This window comes from Microcaecilia unicolor, chromosome 12 (assembly GCF_901765095.1).
Source record: "Microcaecilia unicolor chromosome 12, aMicUni1.1, whole genome shotgun sequence".
NCBI classification, from domain to species: Eukaryota; Metazoa; Chordata; class Amphibia; order Gymnophiona; family Siphonopidae; genus Microcaecilia; species Microcaecilia unicolor.
This window is the reverse complement of record NC_044042.1, coordinates 44,041,959-44,064,403: the sequence shown is the minus strand read 5'-3', so window position 1 is coordinate 44,064,403 and position 22,445 is coordinate 44,041,959. Positions and strand designations below refer to the sequence as shown.

The 22,445-nt window shown below is 45.3% G+C and overlaps 1 protein-coding gene across 4 annotated transcripts in view; it reads left to right on the top strand.

Annotated features, from left to right (window-relative positions):
• LOC115481971 (NXPE family member 2-like) overlaps positions 1 to 21,034 on the top strand; it is an 86,933-nt gene extending 65,899 nt beyond the window's left edge. For all 4 annotated transcript variants that reach the window (XM_030221480.1, XM_030221478.1, XM_030221477.1 and 1 more), the window contains 4 exons: positions 12,627 to 13,345; positions 14,298 to 14,359; positions 16,968 to 17,186; positions 20,164 to 21,034. In XM_030221480.1, the coding sequence (XP_030077340.1) occupies positions 12,627 to 13,345; positions 14,298 to 14,359; positions 16,968 to 17,186; positions 20,164 to 20,708 (1,545 nt within the window). In that variant the 3' untranslated portion in view covers positions 20,709 to 21,034. The remainder of the gene's footprint in view (positions 1 to 12,626; positions 13,346 to 14,297; positions 14,360 to 16,967; positions 17,187 to 20,163) is intronic.
• Positions 21,035 to 22,445: the final 1,411 nt, after the last annotated feature.

Sequence of the window (22,445 nt, the reverse complement as noted above, 5' to 3'; positions counted from 1 at the left end):
ATGGAAACCGAAGCCGCCCAGCTCAAAAACGAACACATCCAAGGCATTTGGTCGTGGGAGGGGCCAGGATTTGTAGTGCACTGGTCCCCCTCACATGCCAGGACACCAACCAGGCACCCTAGGGGGCACTTGTAAAAAGTAAAAAAAAACATTAAAATACCTCTCAAGTCCATAGCTCCCTTCCCTTGGGTGCTGAGCCCCCCCAACCCCCCCCCCCCCAAGACCCACTCCCCACAACTCCACACCATTTACCATAGCACTTATGGGTGAAGGAGGGCACCTAGATGTGGGTACAGTGGGTTTTGGGGGCGGTTTGGAGGGCTCCCATTTATCAGCACAAGTGTAACAGGTAGGGGGGGATGGGCCTGGGTCCACCTGCCTGAAGTCCACTGCACCCACTAACAACTGCTCCAGGGACCTGCATACTGCTGTGATAGAGCTGGGTATGACATTTGAGGCTGGCATACAGGCTGGAAAAAAAAAGTTTTTAAAGTTGTTTTTTTGGGGTGGGAGGGGGTTAGTGACCACTGGGGGAGTCAGGGGAGGTCATCCCCGATTCCCTCCGATTGTCATCTGGGCAGTTGGGGCACTTTTTGGGGACTTCGTGAAAAAAAGGGTCCAAAAAAAGCGGCCCAAATTCTCGCTACTGCCGCCCTGCTTTTTTCCATTATCGGCCGAGGGCGCCCATCTCTCCTCATAAGTACATAAGTAATGCCATACTGGGAAAAGACCAAGGGTCCATCGAGCCCAGCATCCTGTCCACGACAGCGGCCAATCCAGGCCAAGGGCACCTGGCAAGCTTCCCAAATGTACAAACATTCTATACATGTTATTCCTGGAATTTTGGATTTTTCCAAGTCCGTTTAGTAGCGGTTTATGGACTTGTCCTTTAGGAAACAGTCCAACCCCTTTTTAAACTCTGCTAAGCTAACCGCCTTCACCACTTTCTCCGGCAACGAATTCCAGAGTTTAATTACACGTTGGGTGAAGAAAAATTTTCTCCGATTTGTTTTAAATTTACTACACTGTAGTTTCATCGCATGCCCCCTAGTCCTAGTATTTTTGGAAAGCATGAACAGAAGCTTCACATCCACCTGTTCCACTCCACTCATTATTTTATATACCTCTATCATGTCTCCCCTCAGCCGTCTCTTCTCCAAGCTGTATAGCCCTAGCCTCCTTAGTCTTTCTTCATAGGGAAGTCGTCCCATCCCCGCTATCATTTTAGTCGCCCTTCGCTGCACCTTTTCCAATTCTACTATATCTTTCTTGAGATGCGGCGACCAGAATTGAACACAATACTCAAGGTGCGGTCGCACCATGGAGCGATTCAACGGCATTATAACATCCTCACACCTGTTTTCCATACCTTTCCTAATAATACCCAGCATTCTATTCGCTTTCTTAGCCGCAGCAGCACACTGAGCAGAAGGTTTCAGTGTGTTATCGACGACGACACCCAGATCCCTTTCTTGGTCCGTAACTCCTAACGTGGAACCTTGCATGACGTAGCTATAATTCGGGTTCTTTTTTCCCACATGCATCACCTTGCACTTGCTCACATTAAACATCATCTGCCGCCGGTCACGTGACGCCATGATGCAGGGCTGACGCTGGATAGCTAGGCTCCGCGCACATTCGCCCAAAAATCAGCAAATTCGACGGTCCCGAGGAGAGAAACGGCGCTGTCTGGTGTATGAAAGAAGCGGAAATCGATAGCGATCGATAAAACGGCGCAGAGGCACGGCATGGCGGCAAAAACAGTTCGCAGAGAGAGAGACAAGACTAAGCCGGCCGATGCCAAGATGGCCGACCAGCGTGAGATCGGAGAGCTAGCTGTGGGATCCGCGTGGTTAGCAGAAATTACCGCGGAGGTAACTGCAGCGGTTGAGACAGCGCTGGACAAGAAGCTTCAACAACTTTACGATCGTACAGAGGAGGCTCATGAACGTATTGATAGCATGAGCTTAGAGTTGGATGAAGGCCTGCAGCGCATATCAGAGGTAGAGGAGAGCGTGGAGGCACAGAAGGAGTTAAACAAAGAACTGGAAAAGAAAGTGCAGGATCTGGAGGTTAAATTGGATGATTTGGAGAATCGCAGCAGGCGCAATAACCTGCGCCTGATTGGACTACCAGAATCCTTATTGGATAGGGATCTGCCTAACTTCTTGGAAGGATGGCTGCCAAAGACTTTACATATAGAGGATAAAGTATCACAATTCTGTGTGGAGCGAGCCCATCGGGTGGGGACCACGAGGCAGTCAGGGAACAGACCAAGAGTGGTGATCTTAAAGACTCTTAATTTCAGGCATAAACAATACATATTGGATGCGCTTCGAGGTGGGCAAGCACTTACCTATGAAGGGAGAAAAATCCTTTGCTTCCAAGATTATTCACATCAGGTGCAATTGAAGAGGAAATCCTTCGCGCCATTATGTACGGAGTTATATAACAAGAAGATAAAGTTTGCACTCCTATACCCTGCCAAGCTCAGACTCACCATAAATGGTGTAACTCAATTTTTTGAACAGGTGGAGGCAGCTAAAGAATATATACAACAACATGGAGAGCTTAAATGAAGCAGAGATAATGTGCAGGATGGAACAGCGGCTTAAAAGAGGACGCTGGAGATTATATTATAGCTTTATAGTGGAAAGCAGATTGGGAGAATATTGACCTGACCTTTTGGATTGAGAACATGACTGATGGACTCTTGATAGATTGGACAGATATATTTCGGGAGTGCGGGTGTTTTTGGAGTGCGCCCAAGACAGTGTTCTGGATGTACCTAGCACGTCTCGACGACATTTGACTGCAGGAGATGACGACATGGCAGAACTAAATAAACTGCTTTGGGGCTCTTGGAAATGAAGTAGAAGTCAGAAGTCTACAGGGTCTGATCATATAAGAACTAAGTAACATTGTCCACCGGAGGAGTTACACAGGAATGGAAGTGTGAGACAACTAAGATATGATGCTAGAGATATAACACAAAAAGTTTTGTATGTTGGGGAAACTGGGGAAGCTGAGGGAAGAATCAGGAGGGAGGGGGGGATGTGTGATATGTTGGTGGGTGAGTGCAGGTGTTATAGCGTGACTAATTCTGGGAACAGGAGGGCTAGGGGGGAAGGATAGGGGAATAGGGAATAGACCGGATACATATGGGAGGGAGGGGGGAGGGATTAGAGGGCGGGAAGTAGGGGAACGATTACCAAAAAAAGATAGATGGAGATATGTGAGTGAGTGGAACGTTGAATGGCTGCGACACAGAGTGGTGGGGGTGGTGCTGCTGGGACACCATGTCTACCTGTTTTTGGATAAGATGCATGAGCGGGGACATGTAAGAGATGACGGAGGTTGATGGGCCTTAAAGTATACTCCTGGAATGTGGGGGGAATATCCTCCCCCATTAAAAGAAAGAAAATCCTTCATAGTCTTAAAAAGAAAAGGGCAGATGTGGCGCTCCTTCAAGAAACACATTTATCAAAGCAGGAGCATGAGAAGCTGAGAACTTGGTGGGTGGGGACCATATTGGAGGCCCCGGCAGTAGGGGAAAAAAGCGGGCGTTGTTATTTTATTTCATAAAGCTCTACAGGTGGAGGTGGAACAGGTGTGTATTGATCCTGAAGGGAGGTATATAATAGCACAGGTAAAAGTGAATGGCAATATATGTCTCATTAGTAATATATATGCTCCCAATGTGTATTCTAAGAAATTTTACCATTTAATCATTAGTAAGATACAGCACTTCAACGTCAAAAACAAGATAATAGGAGGGGACTTTAATGTGGTGGCGGACACAATGTTGGATAGATCACATGGGACAGCAAGCACGATGGTGGGGGCCGGTAAAGGCATAAAACTGCTATGTGAAACATTGGGAGCGGTTGATGTGTGGAGGGTATTGCATCCAAATACTAAAGACTATACACACTACTCAAGAGCCCATCACACTCAATCGAGGATTGATTATCTATTGATAGATGAAGAGAGCTTCACACATATAGCGGAGGCCGATATTGATCCTACGATTATATCAGATCATGCGGCTATATATATCAAATTTCAAGATAATACCTCACATAATAGACAGTATAGGTGGGCATTTCCTATGGATCTATATAAGGATTCGGAGTTTTGGACATATATTAGAGCAAAGTGGAAAGAATATTCATTACACAACGCATCTCACAGGCATACCCCGATATTGTTTTGGGAAGCTGGAAAGGCTGTCCTAAGGGGAGAGATAATAGCGTATAGCATCAGAAAAAAGAGACGAAGAGATAAAGAGATCATAAGATTAGGAGATAGCCTGATACGGTTGAGGAGAGCTTACGGACAGCAATCTGCGGACCACCTTCGTGAGCAATTATTAGCCACGCAGACATCTCTGAATGAGCTATTACATCAGCGTGCTAATAAATCAGCAGAGTATTATAGATACCAATTGTATAAGTTTGGTAATAAGACAGGGAGGATGATGGCAGGATTAGTAAAAAGGGGGAAGGGACAGAGGAGAGTGCTAGCCATTCGGACACAGGAAGGGGGATTGGTACATACTGATGCAGAGATACTAGATGTATTTCATGACTATTATGCTAAGTTGTACACTAAGAATGAAAAGGAGGATTTGGATCCAGATATTTATCTTGAGAATGTTAAACTGCCGAAGATAACAGTGCAGCAGCAAGAAGAGCTAAACAAGCCAATAGAAGTAGAAGAGGTCCTGAGAGAAATTAGAGGCAGTGCATTACATAAAGCTGCGGGGCCAGATGGGTTCAGGGCAGAACTGTATAAGATCTTAATGCAAGATATAGGAGAACCACTGGCAGATGCCTTTAACAAGTCGGTGGAATTGGGGGAACTACCGCAATCCTTATGTCTAGCGGATATTATGGTTTTTTTGAAACCAGGAAGAAATGTGATCTTACCAGAATCCTATAGGCCTATATCACTTATTAGCTATGAAGCTAAACTATTGGCTCAGATCTTGGCTGCTAGACTGGCAACAGTGCTGACACATATAGTGGCGCCCCCGCAGGTGGGATTTATACAGGGAAGACAGAGTGGGAAGAATATTAGGTTGATATTGGCCACGATGGAGAGAGTGCGAAGAGAAGGAGGGGAATCCCTCTTGATCAGCTTCGACGCCGAAAAGGCGTTCGATCGGGTTGAATGGGAGTTTTTATTCGCATCGCTCAGGGCATATGGTTTTGAGGGATTTTTTACACAAGCGATATCCATTCTGTATAAGAACCCGACAGCAAGGGTGTTGGTTAATGGTACTTATTCACGATGTTTCCCAATAAATCGGGGAACTAGACAGGGTTGTCCTCTGTCCCCCTTATTATTTGCCATTACATTGGATCCCCTGATTAGAGAAATTCTGGGGAATGTGGAGATAGAGGGGATTAAATTGGGACACCAAGAATTTAAAGTTTCGGCATTTGCTGATGACATTTTAGTCCATTTGGCGAGACCGGAGGAAACGTTGCCGGTGCTGATGGAAGTATTTGCAGAATACGGGGCTTTTTCGGGCTTTAGTTTAAATTTTCAAAAATCAGAAGGACTACCCACTAGCAGCATGGTAAGGGAGAGGTGGAAGGGATCATTTCCATTGAAGTGGGCGGATCAGGAATTTAAATACCTGGGTATAAAATTAACGGGGGACTTGAGAAGATTATATAGAAGAAACGTTGATGAGTTATTAAACTATACAAGGAATCAGTTGGATCTATGGGAAGGACTGCCGTTAACACTGAGTGGCCGAATTGGTATGTATGCCATGATGCTGTTCCCAAGATGGCTATATGTCTTAAGACAGCTGCCAATATTGCTACAGATCAAGGATGTAAAGAAACTTAGGAGAATGGTGACTAGATTCTGCTGGGGTGGAAAGAAGGCCAAAGCTAAACTGGAATATATGTATGGGAGTAGGAAAGAGGGAGGCTTAGGGATGCCTGATATCCAACAATATAATTTGGCATGTTTGACCAGACATTTAGCGGATTGGATATTAGATTCAGAGGAACATACGGCATGGAGTACGGAGTGTGTGCTGTTTGAGCCTTATCACCCCTACTATATGATGCATGTTCAAGGAAAGTGGCTACCTAAGGGATGGAGTCAGCATCTCTTGTTACAACCAATGCGACGGGTATGGCGATATATTTTAAAGGGATTAAATAAGAATCCACATTATACAGATCTGCTTCCTCTGGTGGGGAATAGTGCCTTTGATCCTGGGAATACACAACCGAGATTCAGAAAATGGGCACGGGAAGGGATAGTATTAGTGGCCGATGTTATGCAGGATTCGGGGAAGATTATATCTAGAGAGGCCTTAGAGAATATAGTGGGAGCTGAGAATGTGACATGGTATGATTATTATCAATTACATAGTTACATTAAGCAGCTAAATTCTGCTGGATGCGAGAGAGGGATGTATGACTTATTGGTGAATTTATTTCTGCCACAGGGTAGAGAACAGACCTCAATCTCAATACTTTATAAACAGCTGAGAATGATTTTCCCGCCCCGTGGGTATGAGGAGGTTGCTCGGAGGTGGTCTGCGGATATGAGAGTGGAGGTTCGAAGCGGAGATATAGCCCAGGCTCTGAAGGAGATAGTATATAAAGTGACCAGTGCACGACATAGGGAGATTCAATTTAGAATTATTATGAGAGCATACTTCTCCCCTGTACAGGCCTACCATGCTGGTAGACTTACAACACCACAGTGCAGCAAGTGTAACTTTCAGAGAGCATCACTTTATCATATGCTGTGGGAGTGTCCGGACATTAAGGAATTTTGGGATAATATTAGGAAATTTTGTGAGACATTAATTCATAAGACAATTAGATGGGCACCTAAAAATCTAATATTGGGTCCAGGGGGGAGAGAGCTAAATCTGAAACATACAGAAGGTATATTTATGTATAAGGCTATAATTATAGGGAAGCAATGTATTATGCAATTTTGGACCCAGGAAAGTGGACCCTCTTTCTGGCAGTGGAGGAATTCACTTCATGCCTTGGTGCTGTTGGAGGCGCGTGAGGTACATCGAAGCCCTAGGAGTAAACAACGATTCTGGGAGATTTGGGAGCCATATGTACAGGCCCTGTCAGGTAGAGCCCGCAGCTTACTAGTAAACTTACTCTCATTGTAGCTTGGGATAGGGAAGAAGACTGGGTAGAGTAGGCTGGAGTGGGAGGGAGGGGGGGGGGGGGGGGGGGGATGGGAGGAAGAGGGAGGAGGGAGGGAAAGGGGGGGATGTGTGCTGGGCTTATGCTGCAATTGATGAAACTGAGACCAGATAAAGGAATGTGATTTCTGAAGGAAGGGGGTTACATGCAATGAGGGGGGAAAGAGTGTATTATCGTATCGATATGTATCTATTGGTATGAATGGAGGATTCTGAGAGTGATGTTCTGGGTGTATTATGGGATGGCAATGGAACAGCTTGGTAAGCGGAGCCTGGATATGCAAGATGCAGATCAATTTAATTTCTAACCAGTAAAGCCTGTTGGAGATACTGACATAATGCAGGACTGCTGCGATTCTCCTGCTAAGGAGTGATGACTTGCTGGCTGACGGAGGCTGATATAATAGAGTAATGGAATGAAGCTAAGTACACAGAACGACATCAGTGATATATATTTATTTTTAAATTTTATTACATTACTAGTAAAAAAGGCCCGTTTCTGACACAAATGAAACGGGCGCTAGCAAGGTTTTCCTCGGAGTGTGTATGTTTGGGAGAGTGTATGTGAGAGTGACTGTTTGAGAGTCGGAGTGAAAGTGTGATTGTGTGAGAGAGAGCGTGAGTCTGGGTGTGAGTGTGTTTGTGAGAGAGTGTGTGTGTGAGAATGAGAGTGTGTGCAAGTGTGTATGTGAGACACAGTGTGAGTGAGAGTGTGTGTGTGTGGGAGAGAGAGAGAGTGTGTGTGAGACACAGATTCTCTGTTTGAGTGAGTGTATGAGACCAAGCGAGTGTGTGAGTGACTGTGTGGCACATAGAGAGTGAATGTGATACAGTGTGAGACAGAGTGTGTGAGAGTGAGAAAGACATTGTATATGAGAGAGAGAGTGTGAGCCGTGCCCTCCCAATCCATGGCCATCTGTCCCCTGCCCCCTCCATTCATCCTTTTCCAGCAATTCCCCTCTGTCCGTGAGCCCTGCTCTCCCAATCCATGGCCATCCATGTTTGTCTGTCACCTGCCCCCTCCATTCATCCCTATCCAGCATTTCCCCTCTCTGCTTGAGGCCTGCCCTGCAATCCATATCCATCCATGCCCATCTGTCCCCTCCATTCATCCCTATGCAGCAATTCCCCTCTCCCTGAGTCCTGCCCTTCCAATCCATGCCCATCCATGCTCCTCTGTCACCTGGCCCCTCCATTTTTCCCTATCCAGCATTTCCCCTCTCTGCCTGAGGCCTGCCCTGCAATCCATATCCATCCATGCCCATCTGTCCCCTCCATTCATCCCTATCCAGCAATTCCCCTCTCCCTGAGTCCTGCCCTTCCAATCCATGCCCATCCATGCTCCTCTGTCACCTGGCCCCTCCATTTTTCCCTATCCAGCATTTCCCCTCTCTGCCTGAGGCCTGCTCTGTAATCCATATCCATCCATGCCCATCTGTCCCCTCCATTCATCCCTATCCAGCAATTCCCCTCTCCCTGAGTCCTGCCCTTCCAATCCATGCTCATCTGTCACCTGGCCCCTCCATTTTTCCCTATCCAGCATTTCCCCTCTCTGCCTGAGGCCTGCTCTGTAATCCATGCTCCTCTGTCCCCTGCCGCCTCCATTCATCCTTTTCCAGCAAGTCCCCTCTCGCCCTTCCATGACCCCCCCCCCCCTCGCATCCATGCTACGCTCTCTCCCATGTCCCAGCCTGGCCCGCCCTCTTCTTTCCCCCCCCCCCTTCGCATCCATGCCCCCCCCCTTCGCATCCATGCCTCGCATCCATACCCCCCCTCGCATCCATGCCCCCCCACCCCTTCGCATCCATGCCTCGTCACCCCTTCGCATCCATGCCTCGCATCCATGCATCCCATTTTTTTTTTTTAATTCTTTTTAACTTTACCTCCGTGGCGGTTCGTGCAGCGAAGCGTCAGGGAAGGAGGCGGCGCTCCCGACATCTAGCTTTCCCTTCGCTGTGTTCCGCCTTGTTTTGAAGGCGGAACACAGCGAAGGGAAGGCTAGACATCGGGAGCGCCGCCTCCTTCCCTGACGCTTCGCTTCCGTATTTGTTTGTTTAGGCGCGAGGGCGGGGCAGAGACGGCTGGCTGGCTTGAAGGCTTCACACCACGAATCCCCGAACCCTTCAGCCTCAGCCTGGGAGTGACGTCAGATGGCTTCAAGGCTTCAGGCTTCAGGCTTCAAGGCTTCAAGGCTTCAGACTTCCGGCTTCAAGCTTCCGGCTTCACAGAACGTTGTCCTGAGAACTTAGGCTTCCGGCTTCAAGCTTCCGGCTTCACAGAACGTTGTCTTCAGAACGTTCACGGTGCGTTTTATTATATTAGATGAATAAAACCAAGCACACAGAATGATATCAGGGATTTGCATTTATTGTTCACAAATCTCATTGCATAATACTCTGATCACTAGTGGATATATTTCAGAAATCGCAGACAGAGATGTTGATAATAGCTAATTATGACACTATTGCTTGCATAAGCCAGGGTTAAGTAATACAGTAATTTAGAGGAGGGAGGGGAGGGGGGGAGGGAAGGTGGGGGGGGGGGAGAAAAGAAAAAATTGATGATAGCGGTTTTGCTGTATTAGTGCAGGATGGCAATGTTAAATGCCTGAGATGTTATGTTAATATGGAATTGTTTTGGAGATGCATTCATCAATAAAAATTATTAAACCTAAACATCATCTGCCATTTAGCCGCCCAGTCTCCCAGTCTCGTAAGGTCCTCTTGTAATTTTTCACAATCCTGTTGTGATTTAACGACTTTGAATAACTTTGTGTCATCAGCAAATTTAATTACCTCGCTAGTTACTCCCATCTCTAAATCATTTATAAATATATTAAAAAGCAGCGGTCCTAGCACGGACCCCTGAGGAACCCCACTAACTACCCTTCTCCATTGTGAATACTGCCCATTTAACCCCACTCTCTGTTTCCTATCCTTCAACCAGTTTTTAATCCACAATAGGACATTTCCTCCTATCCCGTGACCCTCCAATTTCCTCTGTAGCCTTTCATGAGGTACCTTGTCAAACGCCTTTTGAAAATCCAGATACACAATATCAACCGACTCCCCTTTGTCCACATGTTTGTTCACTCCTTCAAAGAATTGAAGTAAATTGGTCAGGCAAGATTTCCCCACACAAAAGCCATGCTGACTTGGTCTCAGTAATCCATGTCCTCGGATGTGCTCTGTAATTTTGTTTTTAATAATAGCCTCTACCATTTTCCCAGGCACCGACGTCAGACTCACCGGTCTATAATTTCCCGGATCTCCCCTGGAGCCTTTTTTAAAAATGGGCGTTACATTGGCCACCCTCCAATCTTCCGGTACCACGCTCGATTTTAAGGATAAGTTGCATATCACTAGCAGTAGCTCCACAAGCTCGTTTTTCAGTTCTATCAGTATCAGATAAACACGCCCCAGTCCCGCCTTCACCATGCCTCCGACATGCCCCTGTCAACTTTGTCCGTTCCCGCGACAGACTGCAGTTGGAGGCACCCAAAATCGGCTTTCGATTATACCGATTTGGGCGCCCACGGGAGAAGGGCGCCCACGGGAGAAGGGCGCCCACGGGAGAAGGGCGCCCATCTCCCAATTTGGGTCGGAATATGGGCGCCCTTCTCTTTCGAAAATGAGCTGGACAGTAAACTAAACAAAAAGAACATTTTTTTTTGAATCCACATCCCTATTTATGAGATTTTACAAATCAGGTAAAAGTTTTGCACTGTTTTGGCACAACCGTTTATGCTTGTGCAATTTTTCTGTAGAAATTTTCCTTTCCAAATGTGGCAAAAGATTGTACTGTTTCATATTTTTAACAGTGGCTTTTAAGAGTGCAGTTGTAATTTAGCAGGCTAGAAATCTGAAGAAATAAATTAAACAATCACAGAGTTTATAACAAGACAAGGAACTGGGAATCTTCCATGTCCCATTTACACTGATGGATGATGGAAATGCATCAAAGGAGATCTGGAGTGAGGTCTGACTTGCCCAAAGGATTTTTTTTGTTTTAGGGCATGCTCTTCTAAAGTAGCTCCCAAGTCTCGTATCATAAAATAAACAAAAAAAAACCACCCTTAGTAAACTGCACGTTACATGCACAAGCTTTGAAAATTTAAGGTACACTCATAAATTCATAACACACTACCGGAACAGGCCCAGAAATGACACCTATTTTATGTGGCAATATTTATGCAAGCTAAGAACTGATGTATATATCTACTATAATAAAACGCACCCTCAACGTTCTGAGGACACTGACGTCGCTGCAGGCATTCACACACCGGTGAAGCCACAACACTCACCATGTCTTCATGCCCCGCCCTCGTGTCATACGTGATGACGTCGAGGGCGGAACACGTACCCAACAAGGCAAATGAACGCACGGGAGCAGTTGTTTCCCTACTCCTCCCCTTCCAAAAAATCGCAGCCGCCGAGGACGTGGCCATCACCCCGCCCCTTTCGCCCCGCCCCTTTAAAGGTACCACCCCGCCACCCGTCGCCCCCTGTTCCCCTCATCACCTTCCCTCCCCCCTGTCACCTCCCCTCCCCTTACGCCACTATCCCTGGTGGTCTAGTGGTACCTGTTCGCTCGGGCAGGAACGAAACAGCCCCCGCTTTCCTGCCCGGAGTGCTGCTGCCAGCTGCCTGGCTGCATCGTGTGTGAGTCCGGCTCTCGGAGTTTCAAAATGGCCGCCGAGAGTTCAAGCTGCCTCGCGAGACTTCAACTCTCGGTGGCCATTTTGAAACGCCGCGAGCCAGACTCCCACACGATGCAGCACGGCAGCTAGCAGCACCGCTGCGGGCAGGAAAGAGGGGGCTCTTTCTTTCCTGCCCCAACCGAACAGGTACCTCTAGACCAACAGGGAGACTAGCATAAGGGGAGGGGAAGGGAGTCCCGTGCCCGCTAGCGCCCGTTTCATCAGAGGCAGAAACGGGCCTTTTTTACTACTATGTTAATAATATAGGAGATAATTATTAGAGTCAATAGTATGATTGATGTGATTTATAAGATTGATGTAATTGAATGTTATTTTTATCCTTTTTGGTATGGAAGTTTTGTTTGCGCTGTCCTATCATATAATGGATTTCCTAGTTTTTATAGTTGATTTTATTGTATGTAAATTATACACTTTTGAAATGTAAACCGTTCTGATTTGCTATGCAATAAGTGATGGTATAGTAAATAAATAAATGATAAACAATAATGTGGAAAAATATCCACACAAACACATATGGGTGACATATATGCAAAACATCTAATTTTACACAGTAAATCACAACTAAGTTTTTGAAAATTACACTATATGAAATTTACTATGCTTTTCATTTATAGTCACCACATGCAATTCAGTAATAGACAGTTTCAAAGCATTGTAATTTACACAGTTTCCCTAATAATCACTGCTTTGTTTTGCCTTAAGTTTCCAAGCTTTAGGTACCTGCTTCAAATTTGTCAAGAATCAACACGCTATAAAGGAACTCTCAATAGTGAGTCTAACTCATATGGCTCAGATGACCTGAAAATAAACCAGCTCTTCAACAAAATACAAGGGATCATCCCCAAAGTCACCTTCACCCATGTGGACAATACCACAAGTGCCAGAAATAGCAGAGCCTTCCTGCCTAACCCCAAAGACATGTACTGCATTGGGGATCCCTTAACTGTCCAACTCAATATGTACGATTTCTTAGGTAACAGAAAGAAATATGGCGGAGACTTCCTGAGGGCAAGGATCTACTCGCCAGGACTCAATGCCTCTGCTTCGGGGAGGATTGAAGATCTGAGTAACGGGACCTACCTTGCTCACTTCAGTTTATTTTGGGAGGGTTTAGTTGAAGTTTCTGTACTGCTGATGCATCCTAGTGAAGGGGTTGCAGCGTTATGGAGAGCAAGGAATGAAGGCTATGAAAACATCATTTACACGGGCATGTTCACTAGTGCAACTGAGACGATTTATCAGAAATGTGGATTTCACCTAGCTACAACAGACGATGTGTGTGAGTACAGAGACCAAAGAGATGAAGAATATTTCTTCTGTATAAAGCCTCCAAATTTGCCCTGTGAGGCTTTAACCCACATGAATTCTGTGAACAGTAATCACACGTACTTCAGCGATGTTGAAAAAGGATTATTTAACAGGTAAATATTTGCCAAAACACTTCAGTGGGTCATTATGTATGACGTACCCAGCCCATAACCTTTGAAATAGAGAGGGGTAGACAGACATCACCAGAAACTTTGAAGATGAGAGCAGGTAAGGGTCAGTCAGCCCTTTTACGGTAAAGCAAGTTGCCTTGTACCGTGATCTGAAATGGCCATTGAAAATCCTTCCTTTATCCTTCTCATGTAATGGTCAAGAGCTGCAGTGATCTTTTAGCCACAAGTACAGGATGCAGGTCATGAAGATATTTTTCATACACACTTCTAATCAAGTACCAAATGTCACTGCACGCCTGGTACCTAGTTTAGTACCCCTTCTCCTTAGCACTTGTGATATCCCAGCCCAGATTAACCAAATAATCTCATCTAGGTCTCCTATCTGGCTGTCACTGCACTGAAATCCATGTCTTTGTCTATTCTAAATTGACTGAAAGAGGCAACCATATTATGGACTCATGCAACAAGATGATCTCACTATAAACCTCAAAAGCACAAACACTTATATCAAGAAGTCACTATGTGGACACAGATTTGCTGCCACTTAGGAGCAGAAAAATATATAGAAAATTTAAGTGCAAGCCAAAATGTTTAGGAGCCAGAGAAAACTCCTTTTTAAAAATTTTTGCTCCAATTAAAGTCAGGAGAAGTATTTGGATTGTTTTTTTATGGCTTTATTTATTTTGGCTTGTTATTATTTTTGCTCCTTTCGCTCTGTCTTTCTCTCTGTATTTTCCCTCAGCCTGGAAAATAAATGTGCATTCCTGCATGTCCTTATCCGTATTTTGCACATCGTTTCACATTCAGAAGAGCCTTTGCAAAATTCTGCTGGAATCGAATGCTTTCTGACCTGAACCTCTCAGTTCTGACGTTGATGTTCTGTGTAAAACGAGCCTTCACATAAGATTTGTTTTGTACTTTTTGCATGTTAAAGATCCAACATTGGTGTGGAAATCCCGAACAGCTTCCAGGCCATCAGAGTTTCCAGTTGTAACAGTGAGTTTCCTGATTAAGTTTGTACTTTTAAGTCTTTCTTAGTATTTCCTGAGGGAATGGTACTCTAGGATAATGAGTCTATATAAGGTGGAAAGCTTCCATTAATCTTCAATCTTTCCAGCTTCTGGAGTCCAGTTTGCTCCAGTCAGGCAAATACATGTGCATATATTGGACATAGATGAAGTAATTTTATAAAGGTTTTTCTGTATGCAAAGCATGTTTTACACACAGAAATGTCTCTTATGAAATTGCACAGTAGTATATATATTCTTTATGTATTTACTAGCTGTTGAGCCCATTAAAACGGGCTAGTATGGGGTTTTGGCAAGCCCCCCCCCCCCCCCCGAGGTCGCCGCCACCACCCCTGCACCCGGCCCGGGCCCTCTCTTCGGTATTGAACTTACATCGGCGAAACGCAGGCAGCACGCAGATCAGCTGAGCTCCAGTCGGCCTTCCTTCTCTGCCTGTGTCCCGCCCTCGTGTGACGTAACGTCGGCGAGGGCGGAACACAGGCAGGGAAGAAAGGGCGGCGGGAGCTCAGCTGATCTGCGTGCTGTGTTTCGCCGATGTAAGTTCAATACCGAAGAGAGTGCTCGGGCCGGGTGGAGAGGGGGCGGCGGCGGCGACCTCAGGGGGGGGGAGGTAGCGGCGACCTGGGGGGGGAGCGGTAGCAACGGTGGCGGCTTTGCGCAGGTTCCCTCTCTGTCCCACCCCCGTCATCACGTATTGATGCGGGGGCGGGACAGAAAGGGAAGTCTCTACTGCGCATTTGCGAGTGAGTACGGTCACTCGCCATTTATATGTTTGATTCATGTATTAGGATTTATTTACCACCTTTTTGAAAAAATTCACCTAAGGTGGTGTACAGCAAGAATAAGTTGAATATAGGCAACAGACAATTACAGCAGCAGGGCTGCCGATAGGGGGGGGGGGGGGGGGGGCAAAATTTCCTGTGCCTGGGCCTCCAAGGGGGGCCCGGCGCTGGGGTTTCTTTCTCTCTCCTGCTCCTGATGCGACCTGAGTGATTGTGTCCTGACAGGTGCAGGAGAGAGAAAACTCCGGTGCCGGGCCCCGCTTGGAGGCTGGGGAGGGCCCGGAGCTTCCTCCAGTGTTGCCCTTCTGCCCATTACTGAGAGGCTGCTTTTCTTCTCAGGCGTGCATGCTTGGTTTTGAAACTGAGCATCTCCTGACAGGAAAAGCAGCTGCAGGGGCAGGCAGTCAGCGCTGGAGAAAGATGTCTTCTGCTGAGCCCGCCGGTGGCAGCTGTGCCCCGGGCCTGGTTGTCTCTCGGCAGCCCTGTACAGTGGTAAAAATATTCAAATAACAGTACACAGCATGACACAATGTGCTACTTAAATTGTCAACACAATACACATCAAACATCTTAATAAATGGTAAAGCAGAGATGGCACACAAACAGAAGAGAAAGGAGAAACTCTAATCCTCACAAGCATCAGTGGGGATAGTTCTGAGAACCTATTTTATAAAGGCCATTATAAACCAGGTGCCTTTTTGAAACATTTTACGTGTCTTGCTATGAAATTAAACTCCTAGATGACACAAGATAGGGTACAATTAGTAGAAGTCTGAAACATTTGAGAAGGGCTACTAATTGTCAAGGCTTCAACCTGGACTTGCACTAGTGGTGTACCGAGGGCAGGGCAGTGGGGGCGGTCCACCCTGAGTGCACGCTGCAGGAGGGGTGCAGGGAGCAACCTCACGACTGTCGGCTCCGCTGGTTCCCTGCTCCCTCTGCTGTTACTTCCTGTTCTGGAGCAGAGGGAGCAGGGAACCAGCGGAGCCGACAGCCGCATGGCTGCTCTCGGCATCCCAGCAGGTAGGAAGAATGCACCACCCTGGGGGGGGGGGGGGGGGGCGGTGCTTGGAGGTGATGCGCCGGGGGGGGTGCTGCACCCGGGGGGGGGGGGGGGGGGGTTACACAGTGGCGATCCACCCCAGCTGGCAGTTGACCAAGGAATGCCACTGCCTTACACTCTGGAAAATTCATACTAGTCATACATCCCTTTGCTTCCAGAAATGCCCAATTCCTTTGTACAGTACAGTCTTGATTATCCGGCTTTCGCTAATCCATCCAGCATATCCGACAGACCCTCCTGGTGACATCATTACGTTGCCCATCAAATAGTGTGCAGGTTCTCTTCCTGTTTTCCAGCTTCACATGCTACAAGGAAACCATGTTTGATCTGTTGCTGGTTAGAGTTAATAAACAATATTTTAAATACAGATACCCTAAGCCTCTTTTTTATGCCTAAAGTATGCATCCTGTTCATTTTTAAGGGGTTATCATTGTTTTCTGTATTATCCAACTTTTTAATTATCCAACTACAGCTCAATCCTTTTTTCGTCAGATAATTGAGACTGTACTGGATTAAGCAATATCACAGCAAATGCACAACAGTGGAGGAGACTGAAAAAGTCCTCACGACAATGGTGTTCAAAAAGGTATTTTACTGAAGTCTTCAAAAAGACAGAGCATGAGTCCCTCAAACAAGAAACTCCCAATCACGGTTATGTATTTTATTTGAAAAATATTGCTGTTGTGTAACTTTCATTCCCTATTGTTTTACCCCCCCCCCCCCCCCCCTAGAAAAAGACACTGCAGTGCAAGAAAAATGCAAGATCAGAACAAGGTTCCCTTTTCCTGGAGGTTACTTCTTGCGCAACGTCTGGTATCCTCTTGGCTGCAACATGCATCGTTTTGAAACAGGAGAACAGATCACAAACTGCCTACAGGGGAAAAAAGTTTTTCTCATTGGCGATTCAACATTGCGGCAGTTCATAAAGCACTTTACAGAAACTCTCAATAGTATGACAATCCATCCTTCCACCCACTCCCCTTATTGAAAATATATTGTGCTTGCAAAATTTGCTAAGGACAGTACTGTACTTTTTTATTATTATTTTTTACTTTTGAGATACATCCAACAATGTAAATTAAGAGTAAAGAAACAATACAAAATATAGAAATAACAATTAAAAGGAACCAATAATAATAGCAAAAATTGACTCTATATAGTCCACAAATACAAAGGGAGCAAGAACCGATACCCCTCGAGGAATAGGGAATTAAAGAAAGCAATACATATAAAGAAAACTAGCAAGGTGAATATCTATAAACTATAACAACCCAGATCAAGGAAGTAACTCTTCTCTATCCATTGACACTCCTTTACCTTCCAGGAAAAACTGCAACTGAGAAGCATCATAAAAAAACATAGGAATGATTATCAAACTGAACCACACATTTGCAAGGGTATCGTAACTGAAACCTAGATCCACTATCAATAACATGTTGACGAAGGCTCAGAAATTGCCTGCATCTGGATTGTGTAGACTTAGCTTTATCAGGAAGTAACATTGTACTTTTAAATATAATATCAAGATGGTAAATTTCCATGAAATAATTTGTGAACAGTACTTACAAATAATTTTTTAACAAAGATAAAAAATACCAATATTCCTGTCCCCATAAATGTGCATAGCTGTGAATACTAGCCTGGAAGGAATGAAGAAAGATATGTATCTTAATTTTCTCTCTCCAGGCTATAAACAGCTTGGCCCCGCTATTAAAGGCATTTGTCTGGATAGTAACAGCCACTTTCCTGATAAATGCCTTAGGCAGCCCTATTCATGGATTTGAAGGGGAACTATATAGATAGTGCTACTGAAACTTTCTGTAGACCCTCAGCATTATCTGGATAGTGCCAGGCAGAGGGGGAGATTTCACTCATATAAGAAGGGCAGGAATATTTAGTTCACTATCTGGACAGTTATCCAGATGAATTTAGGTCACCAAAAGGCTGACCTATATTTCTCCAGATACCTAGAATAGATACTATTTTAACTGACTTGTCTGTATTTTCCTTTTCTTTTAATAATAAGTTGCTGTACACTGGTTTGGCAAATGTTTTTTGAAAGGCAGTTTAGCAAATTCTAATAAATTAAACTGTAGTGGGCTGAATACTAACATTCTTTGTATAGTGACAGCACTTAAGGGCATCCCACAGAGTTCTGGCCACCAGGCTGTGCTAGCTCCAAGTTAAAAAATATTTCATTTTTTGGCACGGGAGGTGTGTCTGGGGGTGGAGAGTAGGCACACCCTGCACTAATCAGGTACAGCAAGTGCATTACTGTGTGCTGCCCAATTAGCAAAGGAGTAGCATGGGAGCCCTTACTGCCTGCTAAACAGGTGGCAGTAAGGGCTCCTGTGGTAATGGGCATATGCTAATTGGGATATTAGTGCATGGTCATTACAAAAGTGCATAAAGTGGGAATACATCAGTCCAATACACTTTAATATATTGTCCATATGCTCAACATGTTTTGGTAGCTAGTGTCTGTTGCAAAGGCAAATTTTAAATTGGTTGTGGACAAGGAATTCACCTAGGCAATGGGCTAAGATGCTTTTAAAGGTTACACAAGAAGGGGTATCCGGCCCCTGATGTAGCTTAAAACAGGTCCCCAGAAGGTAATCAGCCTAAAAATATCCCCTCTCCCGTGCTCCCATGATTTAAAAAAATTGGCTAAACAAAAACAAATGAAACAAACATCCCAGGAAGTGACACAAAATGAAAATGATCTGGCTGCTCATCCCTACTCTAAGGTAGAAGAGGTCATCAGAGGTCAGTCAAAATAGCAAATGACCTAAAATTCCAAAAGAAGTACATGAACTGTATCACCATTTCCGATACAGATTCTCAGCTCACAGTTCAAGCTTATTTACTATTCTGCAAATAAAATAAGTATCTAAGCCACTGGTTCCCAAACCGTGCATCACAGCACCCAAGGGTGCCACGGTGAACTCTCAGGAGTGCCATGCCATATTTCCCCCACCTCCCTCCAGCCACCACTCAAGCTGTGCCTGCTGCTTCTCTCAACGAGCGGCAAAACAAGCTGAGGCCACCAAGGGGCCTGACTCTCCAGACACGTGGCTGATGGTCCTGCCCCCTTGGACGTCACTTCCTATTCTGGGGCACAGCCATCAGCCACGTGAATGAAAAGTCCTGCTTTGCCGCTGTAGAGAAGCAGCAGCATGGATGGGTGTGTGGGGGTGGGGGGAAGGGGGGAGAGAAAGAGAGAAGGGAGATACTGGATTGGGTGGAGAAACAGAGGAGGCATAGGCTTGTGGAAGGGGGAGAGAGAGAGGGCAGAAGATGGGTGGAAGGGGTAGAAGGGGCAGAGGCTGGATGAAAGTGGGGAGAGAGGGAGGACAGAGAGTGAATGGAATGGGGAGAGGAGGGCATTTGAAATGCATGCATTGGTGGCTGAAGCACACAACCAATTTGCTCACTGTACAAGCAAAATGAAACTCGGGGCCTTGGGCTGTGGACCTTTTCAGCTGGTTGGACTTGGGCATCCCCACCAGCAAAGGTAGAAATCAACACTGTTGGGGGACGAGGAGACCTGGGAGGAAATGTGTAGCCTGGGGCACTGTGACCCGTGAACGTTTGGGAACCACTGATCTAAGCAGTGTACAATTAAAGATAATCAAGGAAAGGAACAGGGGGAAGAAACACAGGGATGTGTAATTTAACACATATCAATGTAATGTGTAGAGCAGTAGAATATAAGAGTAATTCATAGATTAAATTAATTAAGGTATGATACAACAGGACAGTAGGCAGGGAAAAGAACGACAACATAGTGAGGGAGAAGTTAGCTGCAATGAGGGGCATTGCTTCTCCCATTACATGTTGATAAGAATAAAGGTTAATAAACTAGGCCCCTTTTGCTGTTTTTGCTCATCAGTGGATATTCACTTTATTTCTTTTATTTTTCTGCAGTTATGATGTACTTTAACCACACAGAAAATGAACTACAGTCCTGGCAAAAGACACTAGTATCTATCAACATGGACAAGAGCATATTTGTGCAGTGGAAAAAACACACCCTACCGTTCATTAGCAAGACTTTCTATTCCGTGAAAGAGGACACCTATGCTGCCCGTCAGATTGACCAGATCGGGGGTGGCCAGAACACCATCTTGTTGGTAACGCTGGGCCAGCACCTCAGGCCATTCCCTTTCAGGACTTTTATCAGAAGGGCCATCAATATTCGTCAGGCTATAGAACGCTTGTTTCAAAGAAGCCCGGAGACAACTGTTATTATTAAAGAAGAGAATGCCAGAGACATGGATATAGACATGGAACGATTCAGTGACTTTCATGGTTATGTTCAGTATGTAATACTGAAGGAGATATTTCAGGACCTAAATGTTGGCTTTGTGGATGCCTTGGATATGACTATTGCTTATGCTTCAAATGTCATTCATCCACCACTGGAAGTGCTAGAGAACTTCATAAGCATGTGCTTAACGTACATTTGTTAACATCTGAACAGTGACACAGGTTAGATGACTTTACTTGAAGCAGAGGACTTTAGCACCTCATACACAAGACACTGTAAAAACCAAAGCATGACCTGTTGGTGCTGATTCATCACACGTTGCTTCAGGTGACTAGTCAGTACCTTCCATTAATCCCAGTTACTATTAAATTAACAAAAGTGCACTAATCTATAGCTTCTTGAGACAAACTCTCATCGTCATAGGCATTTCAAAGACAATGAAAAGGTTCACAACCAGATGATTATCATAGTTTCTCTTTGGTACACCTGAAGTATCAGCAAGAACTTGCAGTAAATTTGAGATTGGGATCATAATCAGACACACCCTAAATTGGGGGGGGGGGGGGGGTAGGAGAGGGGTGAGGCTCATGCCAGTCATGGAATATGCCAAACTGAGCCATTAGAAGAGACTGCCCCTGTTCTGCCTCTGCCTGAAAGAATATCCAACTACCATAGGAGCCAACTTTTCAAAATTATTGGGGGTGCCAAGCCCAGTGAAAATAACCCCTCCCTGGACACATACAAGGAATTTTCTCAATAGTGGGGGTGCTCAAGCACCCACAGAGTCGGCTCCTATGTCCACTACCTACACACACAGGGTCAGTGTAAGTATCAATACCCTAAGTAAACCTTCAGCTTTGCACCACTCTCCCCCTTCTCTCCACCACCCAGTTAACTGTCACGTCTCTGGTCTCTCTCCCCAAGATTTTGATAATACACCATCATTATCCTGAACAAAATTGATATCATATTTCCTTTTGTATATATTTACAAAGGGAGGTTCTTTTAATGAGACACAATAGCATGTTAGCTCACGGTAGAAATCAGCTGGCAGGAAACACCATGCCTATTATATTCCTATGGGCAACTTGGTGTTTACCACCAGATGATTTCTAGTGCAAGCTAAAAACGCTACCGCAACTTAGTAAAAGACCCCCATAATAAGGACAATTTCCAAAAGCCATTTATCTGGGTAAATGGGGTACTTGAAAATTACCCACCCTCCCTACAAGCTGTTTTTTTTTTATATGTGTGTCTCTGAGGACCTATTGCTTTATCCTGACTTCAACTGCACTTTGACACCTCACAGAAGTTGCTGCCCAGGGCAACCACCTAATATGACTAACAGTTAGTTAGGCTGCTGCCCTGCCTCCTGCACAGGGCTCACCACTCAAGCCATGCAGAAAATGGTGAGTCAATTCATCAGGGCTGGGATGTGCTAGCCTGGCAAAAGAGGTACCACCAGGAGCAGCAGCAGCAGACAAGGAGAATGAATGCAAGAGCAGGATCAGTGCAGAAACCCTACTACTACTAGCATTCATTCTACTACTATTACTATAGAAATGCTAAATAGTAGTAGTAGTAGAATGAATGCAAGAGCAGGATCAGTGCAGAAACCCCACACAGAACCTGTCTCCATTCAGTACAGATGCAGGGTATGTGAGCACCAGCACATTCTGATTCTGCCCCAGCATTGTTTCAACTGTAGCCAACGTTTCTCTTAAAAACTGGAACAGAGCCATGAGCCCTCCCCCTTCCTCAACTATCATTGGTGTTCTGAGTTTCATTAGCTTGATAACTCAATAGTTACAAGCATTACATACTTTATTTCTATAAGTCTAACACAGTAACAATGGAATAAGCAGCATAAGACCACTTCGAGGAAGTGCCTGGCAGTTCAGATTCAATGCAAATCATGTATTTGGGGGTGCAGAACACC